This window comes from Conger conger, chromosome 12 (assembly GCF_963514075.1).
Source record: "Conger conger chromosome 12, fConCon1.1, whole genome shotgun sequence".
NCBI lineage: Eukaryota > Metazoa > Chordata > Actinopteri > Anguilliformes > Congridae > Conger > Conger conger.
In genome coordinates this window covers 39,244,284-39,264,796 of record NC_083771.1, presented here as the reverse complement: position 1 = coordinate 39,264,796, position 20,513 = coordinate 39,244,284, and the positions used below count along the sequence as shown (strand labels likewise).

Genomic DNA, 20,513 nt, shown 5'->3' with positions numbered 1-20,513 from the left:
TCTCAAGACCTAATCAATATGTATCCTTTCACTGAGCCATCCTTTGAATCTTTTCATGGTTATATATATATTTTACGAAAAAAACATATTACGCACAAACATAATTCAGATGTTGGCACTGACTATTAGCAGAATGATAGTTGTGATTATATGTTAATTGACTACATCATGTTACCATGCTGCAAATTTCCAGTGGGTGGAGTTAAACATGCAGATGTCAGCCTGTGCAGATCATAAATTGGACAATCGTCAAGTGGACTGCATAGTGAACACTGCCAACGGCTTTTGCAGGCTCAGGTTTTAAGAGTTAAGGTGATAATTGGAGCATCTTCTTCACAAGACTGCCTGAAACACTGACAGACAGGCTACTGTACACAAGAGAGAGACTAGTGAGGCATCCGCACACTTGTGTAGTTTTTTGATGTTGTATATCACGGAATACAATTCTTAAAATTTTTTACAATCAACTGATTGTTTGCTCATTAGACAATATGATTATTTTTATTTTTTTATTCTCTACAGGAAATCTTACTGTTTCAAACCACTTACTCAGACAGTCACTTTTTTTGCGGTGGGTGGGACACACCCCCAGTCACAACTAATCAAATACAGTGTGTTTGCTGCCTTGGCCAACAGAACTGCATAATAACTGGAACAGCTATGAAGTCTGTGAAATGGGCCTAAGGGTGTGTTCCAGTTGTAGTTCTGTGCTTTTCAGTGTAGGGTTGTTCAGTAGTGTAGTGCACGTTGAGTAACACTACAATACCTGGGTCAATTACCTCACACGGTAATTCTACTGCAAGCATGAACTTAAACGTTCTCCACATATGGTCTTGGCCAGAGGATCTTTTGTCGGAGTCAGCTTGAGTGCTTCACTGTGGACTGCCCAAAGACTGTATAAAAAATGGGACCGCCTCCTCTCCTTATATGGTTAGGCAACGGACCCCGCCCCCATCCCTCAGGATGCCGCCAGGACCTTCTCGCGCCTTTTTCGAACTTCCTTTTTGTTCTTCCTGTTTCAGAATCAGAAGACGGGTCAGACTTGTTGTACGAAGTAAACAGGAGTTGTATCGCTACATCTATCAAGTTTATAAATTTGAAATCATGTCTCCAACTCCGAAAAGGCCCTGCACCAGTTCCTTGGATGACAGTTTAGAAAAAAGGATAAAACGAATTTCGATTGAAGGCAATATTGGTAAGTGTTGGTATGATAAAACGATAGTTTAGCCTATTGTTCGCTCAGTTCTCCGCTTTATATTTCTATTGTTATTAGTAAGGTAAATGTTATTCTCCAGGCTATTAAATTTTTTAGGTAAGTGCGTTACAGTTACAGCAGCTTAACTAATGTACTGCACGTTAACTATGAGTCAGCTGTATCTAGCTGCCGTCAGCTGGCGAGCGCGGTCAACTTTCAGTTGGCGCCAAATTTTTAAGCTAGTAGTACAAAATACATCGCAAAGAACGAAATTTAAGGCAGATGGATAAAGTTGTAGTCCGCAATAAAATAAACTGCAAATATGTAATCACGCTATTGGCATTTTACTGACCTGTTGTTACATTGTTTGGAGAAGGTGACTTGAGACGCCTTTACAACAGCAGAAATCCCTTTTTTTTTTAGATGTTTTTGTCTGCTATGCCTGGCACCGTTTGCTAGCCACCTTGAAAGTTGTGGGTATTTCTTTTAATTAATGTTACATTCATTTCAATAGGAACTGGAGGAGCGTTTTCTTTTCTCTGGTTAGAATGTTGCACCTGTCCTTGTTTTAGTTCTTGCCCAGCGTGACAATGGGTTGGAATACAATGAGGGTTAATTGGCCACAACGTACCATGTCTTTATTTTCCGCAGCTGCAGGTAAATCCACCTTTGTGTATGCACTTGAGGCTCAGGGTAAGGACTGGGAGGTGGTTCCAGAGCCCATTGCCAGGTGGTGTAATGTGCAGACCCAAAACAGTGAATTTGAGGTAAGTGGCTAATGTTACTGCTCTGTGATTCTTAATTTGGAGTGGCTCACCAGGGTTGTGCAGGGAGTACACCATACTATGGATTGGACCATGGGTGCAAGTACCCATTTGTTCTGGTGTATGCCAGACCAATTGTAGTACCCCACTCGACCCACAATCGTAGGTCCTTATCAGGACTTAGCACAACCACATTCACTCAGTTTGTAAGGGATAGTGATTAGATGGAATGCTGTTGCTGCTAATGCATTAAATTCAGCTAATGGCTCCTACTTTTGTGAAGTCCACTCACCTTAACTTTGCACTTGCCTATCTGTCAAGGATTTCATCAAATGTGCCTGTCTCATTGAATTTCATTCAAAAAGGATATTTCAACAGAGGCCACTGTAAGTCTTTCACAGTAAAAAAAAAAAAAAAACATCCTTGACAGTAGATGATATTGCAAACTGAGTGAGGTGAAAGTTTTTATCATTTTGATTTTAGCGTCTTGCTTCCTTTTTCTGTTGTGAGTGCCAGACTGTTTCCTTCTGCCATCCCAGAGTTCAGTGGCAACAGCAATAGTGTTTGAAAAGGGTGTTAGACTGCTGATTGTTTTTTTTAATGTTATGAAAGCTGTAAAACAAACTTGGCAGCTATCCCTCTGACATCTTTAAAACTTCTGTTTTGTTTTATTTTAGCCACAAAAAAAATATATATACATTTTATATTTCTATATATATTTATTTTACATTCACTTTCACTTTGGTGCCCCTGTTTTCTGTCTCCTTCATGCATTGCATATTCTGATATCCTTATATATCCTTATTGGCACCCTTGTATGGGTCTATGGGATACACCGTTCACATATGCATAATTATCTAGAAAGTCGACTGCTGTTTGAATATGGAGCTTAGTCCATGCCTCCGCAGGGTAGACCACTGTAACAACAGTGCTGATCAGGAATAAGGAATGTGGCTGCCATCTGTTGGAAAATACTGTTGCAGCAGCTGCTAGGTCCTATGGCATCAGATTAAACCGACAACAGCTGGGCATTGCACCAGAACTCACTCTACCCCCCTTAATTCATTTACTGGAGTGGTATGCACAGCTATCAGAGTTATAAAAGGGACGGATACATGGATAGTAGAAAATCAAGACAAGGGAGAAGAAATGTGTTTTTGGTTCCAAACTCAACCCACCATGTGAAGTATATCTATGGAACCACATGCAGATGCTGAGGGCACTAGCATTGGGGAGCATGGGGTTTCTATTTGGAGAATATGTGGGCAGGAGTAGCCGTTATGGGCACACTCACTCAGAATTTCTCTGCCAGTGCCACCAGGCCATGCCGGGGCTCCCTCCCTAGGGAGAATGTACTTCCACCGTAATGCTGCTTTCCCACAAAAGCTGCTGTAGAAAAAGGCTGACAAGGACAGGCATTTACCCGCGGTAGGCTGTGTGATGGTCTCCCTGAGTTTAGAGCGGTGCTGAATGGCTATTCACAGCTTCAGATACCGGGCCCTGACAAGTCCTCAAAGAGCTCTCTGCCGGTAAATGCCAGATTGCCTAGACAACCACCCTGTGACACTTGTCCTGCCTCTTCTGCAGTTGCCATAGCCAGAGAGGGACACTGTTATGAAATGGTCCTCAGTACCTTGTTGAAACTGTCTTGCACAAACTGACCATTAAGTCAGTGTTACAGGTGTCGAAAGGGATGAAATTCCACGGGTGGAATTCTAACCTCCTGTGCTGACGGAATAAAACCAAAAAAAAACAAAACACAAAACAAATAGCTATGCTGTAAGGGGTAAATTTCCCTGTGCTGAAGGAAGTTTAGGTCCCTGAGCATTCTTATGGAATTATGAGTGAGTTAACAGAAGGTGCCTGCAGCAGGCTCCACTCGGATGGCTTTGCCTCTGTAAAACATTGAAACTCTTGTTTGTTTCGACGGACCGTGACGAGAAAATCACTCTACTGTGACATGGCTCAACTGACCCTGCACCCTTTACAGGTGTGGATGGTGTGGGGGGGGGGGGGGGTGCGGTGTATTACTCAAAAGCTGGGTGTTTAAGTCAAAGAAATGGGAAAGGATAGGAAGTGGGAAAAGAAAGGCTTCAGTACTTCCTGCAGGTGAGAGAAATATCAAGATTTCACTGCTATACACTGCAGATGAATGCAGAACTTTACAGAGTTCACTACATATAACAAGACCACTTCAAGCACTTGTTTCCCCCCCCCCCCCCCCCTTCTCCTGTTCATGTATTGCCCACAAGAGTGCATTATGTGCTTGCTGTTGTCACACACATTAGCAGTTAATGGATGTCTGGGGTCACTCGCTCAGCTGTGCTTGTATTGCCGTGTGGGTTTGCATTAAATTAACTGCTGTCATGTGAAATCTCTTTCTTAAAAAAAAAATATATATATGGCTTCCAGTACATTTTCTCTTATTCCTGAAGGTTGTGGCAGCAGTGCTCCAATTTCAAAGTGAAGTGAGAACACTGCCAATAAAATGGCTGTCAATATATAGGCTAGCTAAATCTGAAGTTTAACTGACTGTTTTGTTTCTTGGTCCATTGGTAGAATACAAGTATTGAAAATGTAAATGTTTTTACCGCAGCCCAGGGCTTGTCAGAATCTTGCCAGTGGTCTACCACGCTGTTGGTTTACATGGTATCAGTATTGTCTGTTATCTGTGGTATGCAGTCTCAGGGGAATATCAGGTACAACCTATACACAATTCAGCTACATGCATATTGACACAAATCAAGAAAAGAGCTGCCGTCGCACTCTTGGTCTTGTAACTCTATAATGGACTCTGTTTTTTAAGGTTATTTTACTGTTTTCTAAGCGCAATGATTTAGTAGATGAATACATTAATGACTAACTTATCAGCCAAAGCGAGCTCTCCTTAACGATCACGTGATCCTGCGTACTTTACTCTGTAAAATATATCCTAAACACAAGAGAGTCTGCCTTTTGTTTTTGTGCAGCAGTTTTATGGAAATCCATCAGTCGTTCTATATCTCCGCTTTAAGCTTACTTGCTTTCAGTTCGTATTGATACATTTCCCTCTTCTTATTTTCATTTGTTCTTTTCTTAGTTTCTTTATTTGTTTATTTTGCCTTCTACTGTGAAGCATTTTGGAATGTCCTATTAAAAAGGTACAACAAATAGTTATTACGATTTCAACACCGGACTCATCCTTCCTAGAACTCATTCTTCGGGACTCGGGACACGCTGTACCCTATTACGCCATACTTATTTGAACTAACGCAAAAGAAAGTTCCTGGCAACATTGGCTCATCTTAGATTAGAGTCGTTCTTGATTAGGAGTTTGAGAATGCTAATTGGATGAACTCGGGGTAAGAAGGCACATTTTAGATCTAAGAGTTTTCACTGGCGTTATTGGATAGATCTAGTGGACAGAGGACGGTCAGAGACTAATGCGGTTATGGTGCTGAACAAAATCCCGAGACCAAGCCCGTGCTTTGAATCTGTTCACGAGTCCAGTCTGAATATATTTTATGAACATGCAGTAATCTCATGTTTGATACCCTGAGCATATTATAAAGGACTGTTGAGGCTCTTACGGTTGGCCAGTATCATTGGACTGATCCAGACCGGTCATGTAAACCCGTAAAGAACTGTATCAAATAAAACCCGACGTATTGATTGAAAAGATTAACCTCGGGCAGTAACCGTATCGTCAAAGTCTTCCTCTTTCCATTCATTTCATTAATGGCATTTGGCAGACGCTCTTATCCAGAGTGACGTGCAGTTGATAAGCAGGAGGCAATCCTCCCCTGGAGCAATGCAGGGTTAAGGGCCTTGCTCAAGGGCCCAATGGCTGTGCGGATCTTATTGTGGCCACACCGGCGATCGAACCACGACCTAGTCATGTACCTGAACCACTACGCTACAGGCCGCCCAGTTCAGGTTGACATTGCATTAAGTTATCAAACCGATTAGTTTGTCTTGGTATTACTTGTTTTTTTTTTATAGTTCTAGATTTTTCCACAAGAAAATCCCTTCCTGATGAAGTTGAATTACTGAAAGATGAGAGGCTTGTTGTCTCGTTTGTGTTCATCTTTACATACAGTAGTATAGCTGTACACTGGTGAAATGGCAGGGATTTTTATTACATTTATTATTAATACTAGAAAGTGGGTTTTTATTCTCAGTACCTGACAGTTTAGTGTAAACACGCTCATGAATGATCTCATCATGTTTGCCTTCATGAGTCCTAGGATAATTTTAGAAGCATGCAGCGTGTTCCCTACACACAGCAGTGATATGCGAGTACCCCCCAGCTATGCTGCCATGGTAACAGCAGAGTTACCGCACCACCTGATTTTCCCCTCTGGACATTAACTGCCAAAAGTATCATCTATTGTAGTGCTCATCCAAAGCTTTCTCACACTTGTCAGAACCACACCCAAGCTAAGAGCTACCTAGCATGACCTTGTTCTTCAGTTTACTCATGGAAAAATCCAGGCTCCCGTACGTGGCTGGTACTACAGTCACTCCTCATCTTCACAAATCACATTTCTCACGTTTCAATGTTCTTTTACTGACCAGTAAAGTTGCTGGACATTTAAGCTGGACATTTAAGTTGCTGAGCATTTATTTCTAGTCAGAGTTTTTACAACTTTTACCTTTTCCTGTGTTGTATGTTGTAAAGAAAGGTTACAAACAAATCGCAAATTGTTCATAAAAACCTGTTACGTCTTGTTACAACTTATAAGTTACAAATGGTGAGTTTAGTTCAAACATGTTGATACAACATTCCTGTGTTTTTATTCCTGGCATGTCTGGAACTGGGTCATAAGTCATGTCAGCTGACAGTGCTGCTTTTTGCACAACATAATTGGAGTTGTTTGGGTGGAATGACAGTAGAGGTGGTTTACGTTTATAATACGTCATCCCTGGTGAGTCAACTGCTTGTTTGACAGCAGCCCTGGCTGAAAAGAGGCAAAGCCTAATGACAGTGGCTTTGAAATTGGTTTGACCTGTACTGCCTTTCTCTGAGGAAAAAGACACGTGCAGCTCTGCCCCTGTGCATGGTCAGAGAAGTGTTAGCCTGGGAAACAAAGGCCTCACATTTTACATGCTAATTAATGGCCAAACTCTTAAACGGAGTGTGCATAATGGGCAGCACGTCTACTGGATTAGCAACAAGGATTTAACTCCTTTACCCATTTGCATTTGCTCTTGCTTTTCAGCCAAACAAGCCTTGTAACACAATAAGTAGCGCACACTACCCTTTGTGGATAATCTATAATAGTTTAGCAACTGGTGTTTGAATGGTAGTTTTTGGTTCAGGAAGTGCACCCTACTCATTCACAACCATCCAGACATTGGTCAGAGAATTGTTTTTCACAATTAATTTTATTCCATGTCATTTGACTGACGCCTATAAGATGACCAACAGCGACTTATAGCAGGAGACAATCCCAATAGCTGTGCGGATCTTATCGTAGGCAGCACGGATGGTGCAGTGGGTAGCACTGCCGCCTCACAGCAAGGAGGTCCTGGGTTCGAATCCCCGTCGGCCGGGGCCTCTCTGTGCGGAGTTTGCATGTTCTCCCCGTGTTCTTGTGGGTTTCCTCCGGGTACTCCGGTTTCCTCCCACAGTCCAAAGACATGGCTCAGGCAGTAAGAGCAGTCATCTGGCAGTCGGAGGGTTGCCGGTACGATCCCCCGCCCGGGCTGTGTCGAAGTGTCCCTGAGCAAGACACCTAACCCCCAAATGCTCCTGACGAGCTGGTCGGCGCCTTGCATGGCAGCCAATCGCCGTCGGTGTGTGAATGGGTGAATGAGAAGCATCAATTGTACAGCGCTTTGGATAAAGGCGCTATATAAATTCCAACCATTTACCATTACATGCAGGTTAGGCTGATTGGAGAGTTTAAATTGCCCGTAGGTATGAGTGAGTGAGTGAATGGTGTGTGTGCCCTGCGATAGACTGGCGACCTGTCCAGGCTGTATTCCTGCCTTTCGCCCAATGTATGCTGCGACCCTGTTCAGGATAAGTGGGTTCAGATAATGGATGGATGGATCTTATCGTAGCTGCAGCGGGGATTGATCCACCAATCTTGCGGGTCCCAGTCATTTGCATCAAGCCATATTTATTACCACATGGGGCGGCCTGTAGCGTAGTGGTTATGGTAAATGACTGGGACACGCAAGGTCGGTGGTTCTAATCCTGGTGCAGCCACAATAAGATCTGCACTGCCGTTGAGCCCTTGAGCAAGGCCCTTAACTCCAGGGGAGGATTGTCCTGCTGAGTCCAATAAACTGTACGTCGCTCTGGATAAGAGCGTCTGCCAAATGCCAATAATGTAAATATTATAATGCTTTCCACAGTAAATGTAATGTGGTCTTGTCTGGTCTCTGAAGGAGCTCACCACCTCTCAGAAGAGCGGAGGGAACGTGCTGCAGATGATGTATGAGAAACCAGAGCGCTGGGCCTACACCTTCCAGAGCTACGCCTGCATGAGCAGGATTCGCTCCCAGATCAGATCCACCAATGGAAAGCTCAGAGAAGCGGACAACCCCGTGCAGTTCTTCGAGAGATCCGTGTACAGCGACAGGTACGGCCAACGACACTGATCCGGTGGCCCTTTTAACTTTCTGATGAAGTGTTTTAACAATAGTTACTAGAGTGCGGTGATGGTGTGCCATAACCTGTCAGCATGAGTTAAAGCGGTTAAACTGATTACACCCTTCACTCGCCTCAACTCTTTCTTCTGTCTGAACAGGTTGCTGACTTTAAGATGAAAAGCAGCATCGCCAACCTGTAGCTTCTACTATAAAACTCATGAATGTTAAAAATAACACAAGCCAGTTTTAAAATAATTTCAATTATTTTGAGATTTATTAGTCTCTTCAAATTCATGAACACTACCTACAGATCCAAGAATGTTTTTCCAACTATTCTTGTATTGTAGCGTATGACATTTGGGAATTGTAAAGTTGTTAGTTATGCTTTAAATTGGCTCTTAATCACACTACATTGTAACATTACATTAATTTAACAGTATCGTATCCAGAGCAACTTTTGGTGTAGGAGAAACATAAGTGAATTCACACATTATTATGAGGTGAATGCATGTTCTAAGTTCAATTAATGTATTGGAAATTTCAAAACATAGTTATAATATTCTAATTCATAAATTATTTTTTAGACTTGGGCTAATAGGCTGAATAATTAATTATAGTAATTGTAATATTATAATTGTATATTATATTGTAATGTAATTATAATAAATTCTTCTAAATTCACCTTTTTTGTTACGGGAATAAAATAAATGAACAGTACTCTCATCAGAATGTAAATGACATTCTATATGAAGCCTGTTGTTTTTCCAACTGGGTACTTTACAATTTACTGTGTAAGCAGCCATTTATTAGACTATCCAACACATGTTGTGAAATACTGGAAATCATGCAAGTTGCTGAGGTTAGAAAAGGTCGCACAAAATGTAAACGGTGACAATTTAAAGAGCTAGATTTCTTTTCTACAGTGTGTACCATGTTCACATTGACAGTAACTAGAACATTCCAGTCCTGATAAGCAGTCCTTCCGATAAGTAAAACCTGATTAGAGTCAACGCTATCACGACAAGTGTATCGTGTCTGCTTTCGTTTGTCCCAAGTGGTATGTCCCGAGACTTTACACATTTTTTTTAGTGATGGCCATTAAATGAATGCTAATGAGTGCCCTTTTCAGACTGACTCCCAAAAGTAAGACCTCCCAGACCACCAGTGATCTGAACCAGTTTACAGTAGCTCATTTTCTGGATAGGTAAAATGCGTAATTTAACATAGTTGACTGGGGAAAGTGTTTCTACTGAAAAGAAAAACTAAGTGCATTTAATTTACTCATGACATAATGTATAAGAGTTACAATATAAATGACATGAAGAGTAAAGCACAGGGTTATTAGTGAACGGAGGAAACGGTAACGCCCTGTGTTTTTGTTCCTCAGATACATATTTGCAGCGAACCTGTACGAGAGCGAATGCCTGAATGAAACGGAGTGGGCCATTTACCAGGACTGGCACGGGTGGCTGCACAAACAGTTCGGGAAGCACATCGAGCTGGACGGGATCATCTACCTCCGAGCTACACCCGAGGTCTGGACACATTTCTGCTCCATAACCACATGAGCGAAGCCGTTTCCGTCACAGCCAAATGGAGGAAACGAGTTTTAGTGTGTGTGTGTGTGTGTGTGTGTGTGTGTGTGATGGTCGCCCATAGACCCCCTGCCTACTTTCTACAGCACCCTTCTGCACAGGACACGTCTCTAAACATGCCTATCTGCTGCAGCTCTGTGCTAGGATTGATTTCCCTGAAGTGAAATGCTTCATCAGCACAAGGCCCAAAATGGATCCGGTTGGAATGAAGCACGCCAGGACGGAACGCACTGCGCAGGACTGTCACTCATGAACTCTTCCCTTTTCCCCCCTGTCTTATAGACATGCCTTGAGAGGCTGCACCAGCGAGGAAGAGAGGAGGAACAGGGCATCCCCCTGGAGTATTTAGAGAAGCTCCACTTCAAACATGAAAGTTGGTTACAGCACAAGACCATGCGGTGAGACGCCCTCAACCGAACGGAACAAAACGCCATTCCTGAGAATTCATCGTAAATTTAGCAGTGAACCACCATCTCAATTGTAAAGATGATATGAATCCTAATTTTTTAAGGAATTGTCTTTAGGAGTTGATGTTTATAATATAATGCCCTTCATTTTTTTCCTCTGTGGGTAGTGATAATGCATTTACCAGCCGTTTGTTTGTTAGGATGCACTTTATTATAATACTGTCATTTCATTATTGGCAGGATGTCTCTCTTAACACACTTGATTTCTTTTCCGCAGCATGGAATTTGACTATTTGTACGATGTGCCGGTTTTAACTCTGGATGTAAATGAAGATTTTAAAGGGGATAAAATTAAATGCGCCGATATGATTGAGAAGGTCAGTAAAACACCTGAAATCCCCCGTTTCCTCAGTTCACTTTTCACAGTCCACAGTTACTAGTTTACCTTCGTCTGACATGAACGTGGTTATTCAGCATCGCCTCAACCCATTTGTTGTTCTGGGGCTGCTGGGGTTCTGCACTGTTCTAGTGCAGGGGTCGCCCCATGTTTTGGTTTTAAATGTGGAGCGCATTTGTGCCCACTGGCTGGCAGCACTGCAGCGTGACGATGCCTGGTCCGGCCCTAGCCTAACCCAGAGAAGGGGAGGGTCTGGCCTGCAGCGAATGACAACGCCTCATCGCTCACCGGTGACCCCCACTGGTCACTCACTGTTATGCTACACATACAGCGTCTTCCTGTGACTCACGTCTGTGCAAGCCCGATTGTTGAACTGCACTGTGATAAAGAGCGATGCTTGACATTGCATACGTCAGAAGAGGACACATGCTGGCCAATGCTTATCTGTGCTCTCCCGCATTGATAGTGGAGATTGCAGCGGCAATGAGCAGTGAGATTGTGTATGGGCTGGTTCTGAAAACTGTGCCATTCTCACCCAAGAAATACCTATGTACCTATTAGGATCTTGGGGTGACTTTGGGTGGTTCATATACAAAAATACAGTGCATACATGTAGTAATCTATTTCAGTTTACAACTGATATTATCTATCCTTATTCACAAGGCTGCTACTTGAAATTGCTTCACGACTATAGATAATTGAATATGTTAGAACGGAGTTGATATGGCAGTGTTTGTAATGGCGAAATGTAATATAATGTATGCTTTTTTCTTTACCCCCAGGTGAAAGAGTTCCTGAGTACTTTATAAACACTGGTCAGGTGCTGGAGAGGACCATCAGTTGAAGTCAGTCAAGAGAAATAATTTGGCACAGACATGAATTTAAATGAAATCACAGTTTTCTGAAATATGTGACAGTTTATTGGTTTTTAAATTAAGATTTGTGTGTAATAACCCACAAACCCACTCATTTACCCAGTGTGTTTCCATGTATATTTTTTAAGTTAATATTAAATATGTGCTTAATGTATATGCCCATTTCAAACCCTGAACTATGTGGGAACTCCAGCTGCAGAGAGAACCTGAGCTCATGATTTACTTACCGCCAGTGAGAAACACGTGACCCAGTAGTGCGTTACCCCAACTCCGCCATGTCACTGCAGCAGAAGGGGAGTCTACGCCTCGTTCTTCGCACCCCTCTCCGCACACTAAACGAGAGGCAGTCTGTGGAGCGGGACGAATCAGCGGATTCTGCACCATGGACATTTCACAGCTCTCCTTCACCCGAACCATAGAGGCCAGTCCAAAGGGACCAGACTGCAGTTCATTATTAATAATTATCCTGGTGATTATACTATGTGTACACATGTTCTGGGACCCATTCATAAAGGAAGGGATAGGGCAACTCCAGGACAAATGCAGGCGTTTTCCCCATCCTGAACCAGGTGTCCTTACACACCGGTATTAAGGGGCGGCAGTTCCAGATCACAACTTGCTTTTTAAACAGTCGATATCTTTCTCTCATTCCACATAAAATGAGTATAAATCATGAATGGCCAGCATTCGCTAGACTCCATATGACATGTTAGGTGTTAGGTAATGTGCTATGTTTTAACACTTTAAATGTATAAGTAGATGTATCCCAGTAATTGGCTAAAAGTTTAAGTTTTACAAATTGTGGAACAATATTTTAATATAAAATATACAAATATTTCTAATTCTTGCTGTGGTTTTTGTAGAACTGGTTGGACAAGCTTGCTACAACATACTGCATATTCATTCAATATATTTTATTTTGATATATGCACTGAGGTACATTTTTGTTCAAGGATAGAATTTCCCAAATAAACCCTTAAATTTACTGTAATGTTTTATTTGGGGTACAAAGGAGTATGTTTTTCAAGAAAAAAGGTACAAAATTATATATGCCTATATACGCATGTATCAAAAAGATTTGTGAAGAAAAACACGATAACCAAAAAGTCCTGGACTTGTATCAAAAGATCAATTTCATATATTGCAGCGGAATTACGCAGATTTTACTATTGTAATATAGACTCACAATTCTCACAATTGATGTTGCAACATTGGAATTGCATTTAACGCATTCCTCCAGAAGATGTCGCAGTCCTCCAAACGTCTTTTCAGTATCGTGTCCATTCAATTTACTGGGGAAGCGCAACCTGAGGGTTTTCGAGTGTCTGATTGACACCTGAAAAAAAAATCGATTAAAGTTACCACCCAGTATCTTTAATTGTGCAATGAATTCCTCAGTTGGATCGTAAAAACACGTGGACAACACTTCTGCAAAATAAATGCATGCAATATATAAACAGCCTTAATAACATGTCCAATAAAAGCCAGACTCCTTTCATTTTTATTTTCAAAAGCAGTCAACAAAACATTTGAAATAGCGTTTTTTTTTGTCTGGCACAAAAGCGGCAAGGTGTTTTATACTGTTTATGTAGCCCAGTGGTCCTCGATCTCGAGATTATTGGGGAACCCTTGTGGGCTATGATGGGTTTTTTGCTTAAGGTCATTGCTTAAGCAACCTGATAATCATGTTCTCTCATAGTTCACCCTGAAAGGCATTAACACAATGCATGATCGGCTTGTTATCATTTGCATTGTCTTTGAATTCAAAGGTTTAGTTTCAATGGCTAGGTGTCCACAACCAGTTTGCTAACATTCTGGGATTACAATAGTTTGTTGCATACACGGGGGTTTGTAGGACCGAGTGTGAACCACTGATTTAAACTATCGGTATAGGCTATAGGCCAATGACATATCATACACTCGGCACTCGGGTTACTCACACACTTTACAGGACGAGGATCCGTACGGAAGTGTGAACATAAAGCTAAGCGTTCTAACTTTTTGACCTCTTATTTAGCTACCTCCCACTTGTGGCGTGACGTTGAAAGAGGGACGGTGCTTTAAATATGGAAAAAGACACGCTAAGCATGGAGCAGTAGCTACTTCAGACGCGACCTATGCAGAGACAGGAATACTACAAACAAGAAAGAAAGAAAGCAGGCAAAAAATACATAGGTTTTCCTGGATGGTCTATGGTCTTCCTAACTTATGACTTTTCTTGAATGTTTTAATATCGCTGTTACCCAAATAATTCATTCAAATGGGTAATTAGCCACACGTTCTATGCGTGGCGCCACATATTTTGGAATTAATTGTTTGTTAAGTTCTGCCATTTGTACAATTGGTGGGGAAAATACTAAAATAATAAAAAGTAGTGAGTGTGCAATCTCGCTTCCTACATAGACTACCTTAGAGTCCGAAACGAAGAGATAAGAATTTCAGGGCTTTGTTGAGCAAGAACATTGGACGGCGACTCCTCGTTCCCTGGAAATTCAGAAGAGAATTGCTTAAACTAGACAAAATGAGCAGCGATAAAAACAAGTAAGTTGTTCAAATTGAAATTGCATTTTTAAAAATAATTCCAAGTTGTCTTTTTTCCTGTATTATTTATTGTAAATTGTTTTAATCAGTGGGTAAGCTGGCCATGCTGTGTTTCAAATGTTATCCCACTTCAGTCGAAAGTAAGGAGGTAATATAATATCTTCAAGCAGAATAGTGGTGGTGAGAAGTCAATTACAGCTGGTTGGCATTTCAGCGCGCAGCCCAGACGTCGCTTTGTCCAAACCAGTCCGAAGTAGCTAATCGTACAACATTTCCTCAGACTTTCAGGACCGTTGCGTATCTACCTTGGTTTACTTTATTTATTCAGTATTGGTGAGGGTACTATTCTGTTGTTGGATATCTGGGTATTTCTCAATACCATGAACGTCAAGTTTGAACTTGAGTTATTATTATGAAGAACGTCGTGCCACGTTTCCTTTGCCACTTCCAAGAACACACACCCATAACCTATCAATACTATGCTAAATTATTCTATAAAATGTGACGTTTTGAACATGTATATACGTCAATCTATCCAACGACAAAATAAAGCATGGCGTGTGGTTCATACAGACCTAATCAGTTGACTACAACATAAATGCGAAGAAAGTGTTGGCGAGTCCTTGTTACATCTTCCGTGTAAAGCTCGTGTGAACACAGTACCTAATCTATTTTTCCTGGAAGAGACGGTCCGTGAATTAAATCCTTCACCTGAAGTGCCAACACGCTCTATTTCCGTACTAAAAAGTGAATTCTGAAAAGGACGTAGACTTGACGTTGATACTTTTCTTGATCGACAGAAGTTACTTTAGAATGTTTTGAATTTTGATCTGTCACTTGGCTGTAACTGCAGACGCAAACGGAACTGAGCGCACGTGCGCGTATCCTACTTGTTTGCTTTCACAGCTGAATAACTTGTTGTAAGAATTGGATACGAGTGGTGTTGAAAACTGGATGCTTAGGCATAATTTGCAAGTACAGGCTATGTTTTCAAAAAGCAAGTTTTTTTTGTTTTGTTTTTGTTTTGTTAAAACGTGGGTTTTGGACAGCCCTATCAGAGCTTTTCCCTGCTATACCCATCTGTAAACATTACATGGCCTAACGGTTGCAGAGAAGTGAACTGCTGTATTTATTAATAATAGAAACGGTTGTTTTTTAAATGATTAAATGAAATGATTTGAATGGCAATAAGTTACCTAATTAGTCCTTTTTGAGCCTCAACAGTCCAGTCCCTGCCAATGCCGAGTGGCGGCTGTAGCTGGCAGCCCTGCCGGGGCAGTGCACTATTGGCCAAGGGGTATTTGGGAGGATTCTGTTGTTTGGGGTAGCTGTGTTCATTGCTGGAGCGACCCCTGTTGCCTCCCCACCTGCCTCCAGATGCTTTCTCTCTGCACATGTGTATAATTGCACTCCACCGTTTTCTGGAGGTGAACTGCGAATTGTCTACCCTCTCCCCAACTGGCAGCAGGAGTGTATATGAGCAGGCTTCTAAATCCATCATAAGAGATGGATGGAGATTGGAGAAGGATTCCTGAACTTTCAATGTTTTCCAACTTCCTTGCATTTCTCAAGTACTTGGTTATTGTCAGTGGAAATTACATTATGCATAATAGTTTAAATGCATAATTGTTTTGACAGTGACAATTTTTGTTTTGGCTCTGTACATTGGCTTTGAAATAAAACGATGGATATGAGGTTAAAGTGTTGATTGTCAGGTTTAATTTAAGAGTTGCATCCATATTCCTGCATAGATCATGTGACATCAGCCTTTATACAGTTCTCCCATTCTAGGAGAGCAAAGGTAATGGGACAAATTAACAATCTGAAATGGTCTTCATATTTAGTAATAGGATGCATATAATTTGCATTTGATGTATGCCTGAAGTGTGTGACATCTCAATGCTAGTTATGTTCCCTGATAATGCTCTCCCTGTCATACTGTAGCCATCTTCACTTTCTGTCTGTTTGCGGGGTGTTTGGCCTTCATTTTTGTCTTCAGCAGGTGGAACACTTGTTTAATTGGATTCAGGATGGGCCAGTCAAGAACATTTTATTTTTGGCCCAGAAAAACGCCTTTGCTTTACCAGTATGTTTGGGGTCATTGTCCTGCTGCAAGTTGACACACCATCCAGTGAGTTTTGAGGCATCTGGGCAAATAAGATGTTTCTGTGCACTTAATTTATCCCTCTGTTACTGTCAGCAGTCATATCCCCAGTGAATAGAAGTGAGCCAGTTCCAGTGGCAGTCATAGACACCCAAGCTATAACACTACCTAGGGGGGGTGCTTTTGATCATGATAAGTTAGTTTCCCCACACTTTCCTATTTCCAAAACTTTGGTTAATACTTTTCCATAAGACTTCATTCTAGAGCTTAAGTTGTTTTAAATATACATGCAAGTAAATTCTAACCAGGCCATTCAGATTTCTGCATTGGAAACACCTGGAAGCAATTTGTCCCAAATGGTTTGGTACCCTGGAATGTGGTCTAATTTGGTGGAGCCAAAATGTAAAATGCCCTTTTAATAACTGAATCTGTGCCCTTTTCCCACATGTGAATCGATTACGAATCTAAAATTGTGTAGTGCAGATCCAAACGAATAAAAAAATGTCTTTGTCCCAAGCATTATGGAGCTCACTGTACATGCATACCTGTGCAGACACACAAAATGAAGAGAACAGCTCTATCTCTATCACTTGAGCTCTATCATTTCTCCTTCTGACTGCTCACAAAGTCCGGTGGGGTCACTGTGTACTGTGTTCCCCTGAGTCTTGATGTTCTGGGGAATGGGCTGCTTGGTTTGATATGGAAAAACCTGAGGCATGAAACCACTCCTTGCATGCACTAATGTGCCATATTCTGTTTGCCTTCTGGGTTTTACAGTGCCAACTGGGTCTGAGTGGACTCTATCAGTTTTCTTTATCGCATCTCTAGGCAAGATTTTGTGTCGATAGAGAATTCTCAGGGGAAATGCAGATTAGTCGATTGGCGTTATCTGAGGAACAGCTTGTATCCTTCCTGTTTTTGTTTATCTCCACACCCGCTCCTCTTTTTATTGGACACTTGCGCTCCAGGGTTGGGAGGAGGGTTTTTTGTCTGTTGTACTGTAAACTAAAGATTAATTTTAAACAAAAGGTCATGTCTGACGTGATCTGAGCATGCTCTTACAGTACTGCTGCAATGAAGTTTCAAAATGTTTCACTCCATTTTTGTACAGTTTACAGTTTTATACATCCAATTTTTAAATCTATTTTTAAATGCCACTTTGTAGCTTCTACTCTAAAAGCATCAGTCAGCACTCACTGGCTAAACCAGAGAACTATGCCATTTCAATCAATTCTCACCATCATAAACCAATGGTTTCTGGCAACTTCTGGAAGCCATGCTAATCCAGTTGAAGTGATTTATGTGGCTTTATGGCTGCATCTGTGCCACTGGTCTGAACCATGTGAGGAGACTGCAGCAGTCCAGCTTCTATGTCCTGAAGGCACATCACTGCCCCATTTGCATATCATCAGTGAGCTGGTTCCCAAAAAACGGATTTAAGGACACAACAGGAATACAAGTCAGACCTTTCAGAAGTTACAGTTGATGCTGTAAATTTGCCTGTGTGTAAAGACTAGAGACAAATGGCCTCTGTTCAACTTCGTGGGCTGTCTTGCCAATTGCTAACGCCCCCTCCACCCCCCTCTAAACTGTGTGGTTTCAAATAACCTAGATAGGTCATGCCCTCTGGAGCTACTATATTTCATGAACAACTGGGGGTGCCCTGTTAGTCTTCAATAATCTGACTGCTGAAAACCTTCAGCTGGAAACCTAAGGGGCAGTTTTTTTTTTTTTTTTTTTTTTTTTTGCATTTTCCTCTGTACGCAAACACACGCCATGCTATATTGCTTTTCCATGGTGGGTTTTAAAAATATTCATTTCTGAAAAGTGATTTTAAGTGGATGAATTTACAAAGTGACACTTAATGTCTGCCCATACGTTTGACTGAATAGTGTTCTAATGGTATGTATGTGTATGTATGTGTGTGCGTGCGTGCGTGCGTGCGTGCGTGCGTGCGTGCGTGCGTGCGTGCGTGCGTGCGTGCGTGCGTGCGTGCGTGCGTGCGTGCGTGCATACACACACCATCATATGGAAGAGCAACGTCCTTCAATATTCTAAAGTCGTATACTTCTTTCGGGAACGGAATATGTTGCATTAAGTCCATGTGCTATTACCATTGATTGATCGTTGTAATGCATGAATCCTCTCATGAGAATAAAGAAAAGTTAAATTGACCACTCAATGGACAAGTACTAAAGTACTGAAGGTTCTGAAAAACCAGGCTATTTGAATGAGTTGAGTAGTCCTTGAAGAATTGTTCTCTACATGGAGCTTCCCTTTCTGTGGTGTGCTGATTGAAGGAAGAGCCAGTGTCTTCAGTGCCTGCATGCTGCACTCTTAGGCAAAGCTGGGTTAATCCTTAAAAGGCAGCTTGTTGTGCGAGAGCTGCGTGAATCCTGGCTTGTTGCTGGGGCCATCAGCTGGGCACACCTGTATTATAGGTGTGAGAGGTCCGGAATCACGATTGGGCACTACAGCTTCCTGGATGTCAAACTCAAGCAGGCTGCGCACAGGAGGCTTTACTGCTCATGCAGTCCCCTGCTTGCTTTTTCTTCTGCCCCTCTGCAGTTTTTTCCCCCTCTAGAGCATGGCCCTGTGCACAAACAAGACCAATCAGCCTGATGGTCAACACAGGCAGCACGCTGTACCATGACCGCTCCTCAGAATCTTTAGAGGAGAGATGTGAATGGTCTTTCTCTTCTGTTACTGTAGGGTGGAGGACGAGGCTGTGCTGGACCGTGGAGCATGCTTTGTCAAGCACGTCTGTGACGAGGAGGAGGTGGAAGGTAATGACCTTTTTCTTTGCTCTTCTCACCTCTTTGTCCCTTCTGTCTTTGAAACAAGTTCAAGTTGTGGATCTGTCTCCCTCAAACCACATCCCACATCTGCCTCCATACCAGTGTAAAAAAAAAAAAAAAAAGAAGATGTATATGTATATATATAATGGTCATTGTTTTTTACTAATACAGCTATTGGTGGAATGAGAGGCAGGTTCTTGTATGAGCTAGGCCTAGCTCACACTGTAGAAGGTGCCCCCACGTGCAGGTGTTTACTATGTGAACACGTCAGATTCATCTTTCTTTCACAGAATGTGAGAAATACTTTCTGCAGGCTCTCGCAACCGCTTGCGACTTTCTGGAGGAATGTCTCGTGGAAATGGCAAACGCCAAGAGCTGCAGTGCTTATCTTTCAAACATGAAAGCAAACATTTTAAATCTAGTGCAATATACAAATAAAGCTGTGGTCAGAAAGAGTGGGTTCAAAAACGTTTTTCTTCAATGAGGTGCTGTATACAGTTCTACATAATAAATAGAAGTAAAATATTTGTGCCAAAGCATAAATGCATACACATACTCTCATGCATAAACCCAGTGTAAAAATGTCGCCTTTCTGCAGCCTGTGTGAATGTGTGCCTTGTGCCCACTCTTGCTGTCTCTTTCATACTGGGTATTAAATAAAGGTAAAGTTACCCTGGCTAATAAGACCCTTTCTGCTCTGAAATATCACCCGAGTGGCATTCTGGCACCACATGCAAGGGAACATAATTGAGATCCTGCTTGCAAGAATGGATATTTATTAACAACATAATGTCTGAGTCTGGGGTTTTTTTAATTTTACTTGCTGCCATACTTTTTTGTTGATGGTAGTGAAACATTGCGCTGTTGAGCTCTGTCCTCAGTTGCTGAAGATGCTACACTGTTTGCTCATGTAGTTAATGCTGGATAATGTTCCATACGGTTTGCGGGATTCTCCTGGGTCTTCAGGGATTCCCACTGCTTGCTCTCTGCGGAATTCCCTCTGTTCCCTCAGCCCTGTTACCGGGGTAACGGAACCCACACAACGTCAGGGACTGAACAACTGGTACGCAAACCATCCACAAACACGAGCAGGTCGTCTGGGGTGGAAACGTACAGATACAGGTGGATTTAGGAAGGCCCTCTGGGGGGGAGGTTGGGGGCTGGGAGCTGGGATTAGATGTTTGTATGTGTTGGGACGTTTATGAACTGGTAGTATACAAACCATCCCTCCCCAACTCCTTGCATGTAGGTAACT

General features: G+C 42.0%; 2 protein-coding genes across 3 annotated transcripts in view; both read left to right on the top strand.

Moving 5' to 3' along the window:
- Nucleotides 1–996: 996 nt before the first annotated feature.
- On the top strand, nucleotides 997–12,657 carry dck (deoxycytidine kinase). 2 transcript variants are annotated; one of them, XM_061263207.1, is made up of 8 exons: nucleotides 997–1,195; nucleotides 1,847–1,965; nucleotides 7,554–7,628; nucleotides 8,338–8,531; nucleotides 9,929–10,076; nucleotides 10,419–10,534; nucleotides 10,821–10,920; nucleotides 11,723–12,657. In XM_061263207.1, exons 1-8 carry the CDS (start codon nucleotides 1,105–1,107, stop codon nucleotides 11,747–11,749), a joined length of 870 nt encoding a protein of 289 aa, XP_061119191.1. In that variant the 5' UTR covers nucleotides 997–1,104; the 3' UTR covers nucleotides 11,750–12,657. The 2 variants fall into 2 exon arrangements, with proteins under 2 accessions (XP_061119191.1, XP_061119192.1); XM_061263208.1 differs by lacking the exon at nucleotides 7,554–7,628 and having other exon boundaries at nucleotides 999–1,195; nucleotides 1,847–1,962.
- Nucleotides 12,658–13,884: 1,227 nt separating this feature from the next.
- Nucleotides 13,885–20,513, top strand: part of LOC133142333 (electrogenic sodium bicarbonate cotransporter 1-like) — a 44,137-nt gene continuing 37,508 nt past the window's right edge. Inside the window, exons 1-2 of the mRNA XM_061263496.1 lie at nucleotides 13,885–14,356; nucleotides 19,173–19,246. Of these exons, the coding sequence (XP_061119480.1) occupies nucleotides 14,337–14,356; nucleotides 19,173–19,246 (94 nt within the window). The 5' untranslated portion in view covers nucleotides 13,885–14,336. The remainder of the gene's footprint in view (nucleotides 14,357–19,172; nucleotides 19,247–20,513) is intronic.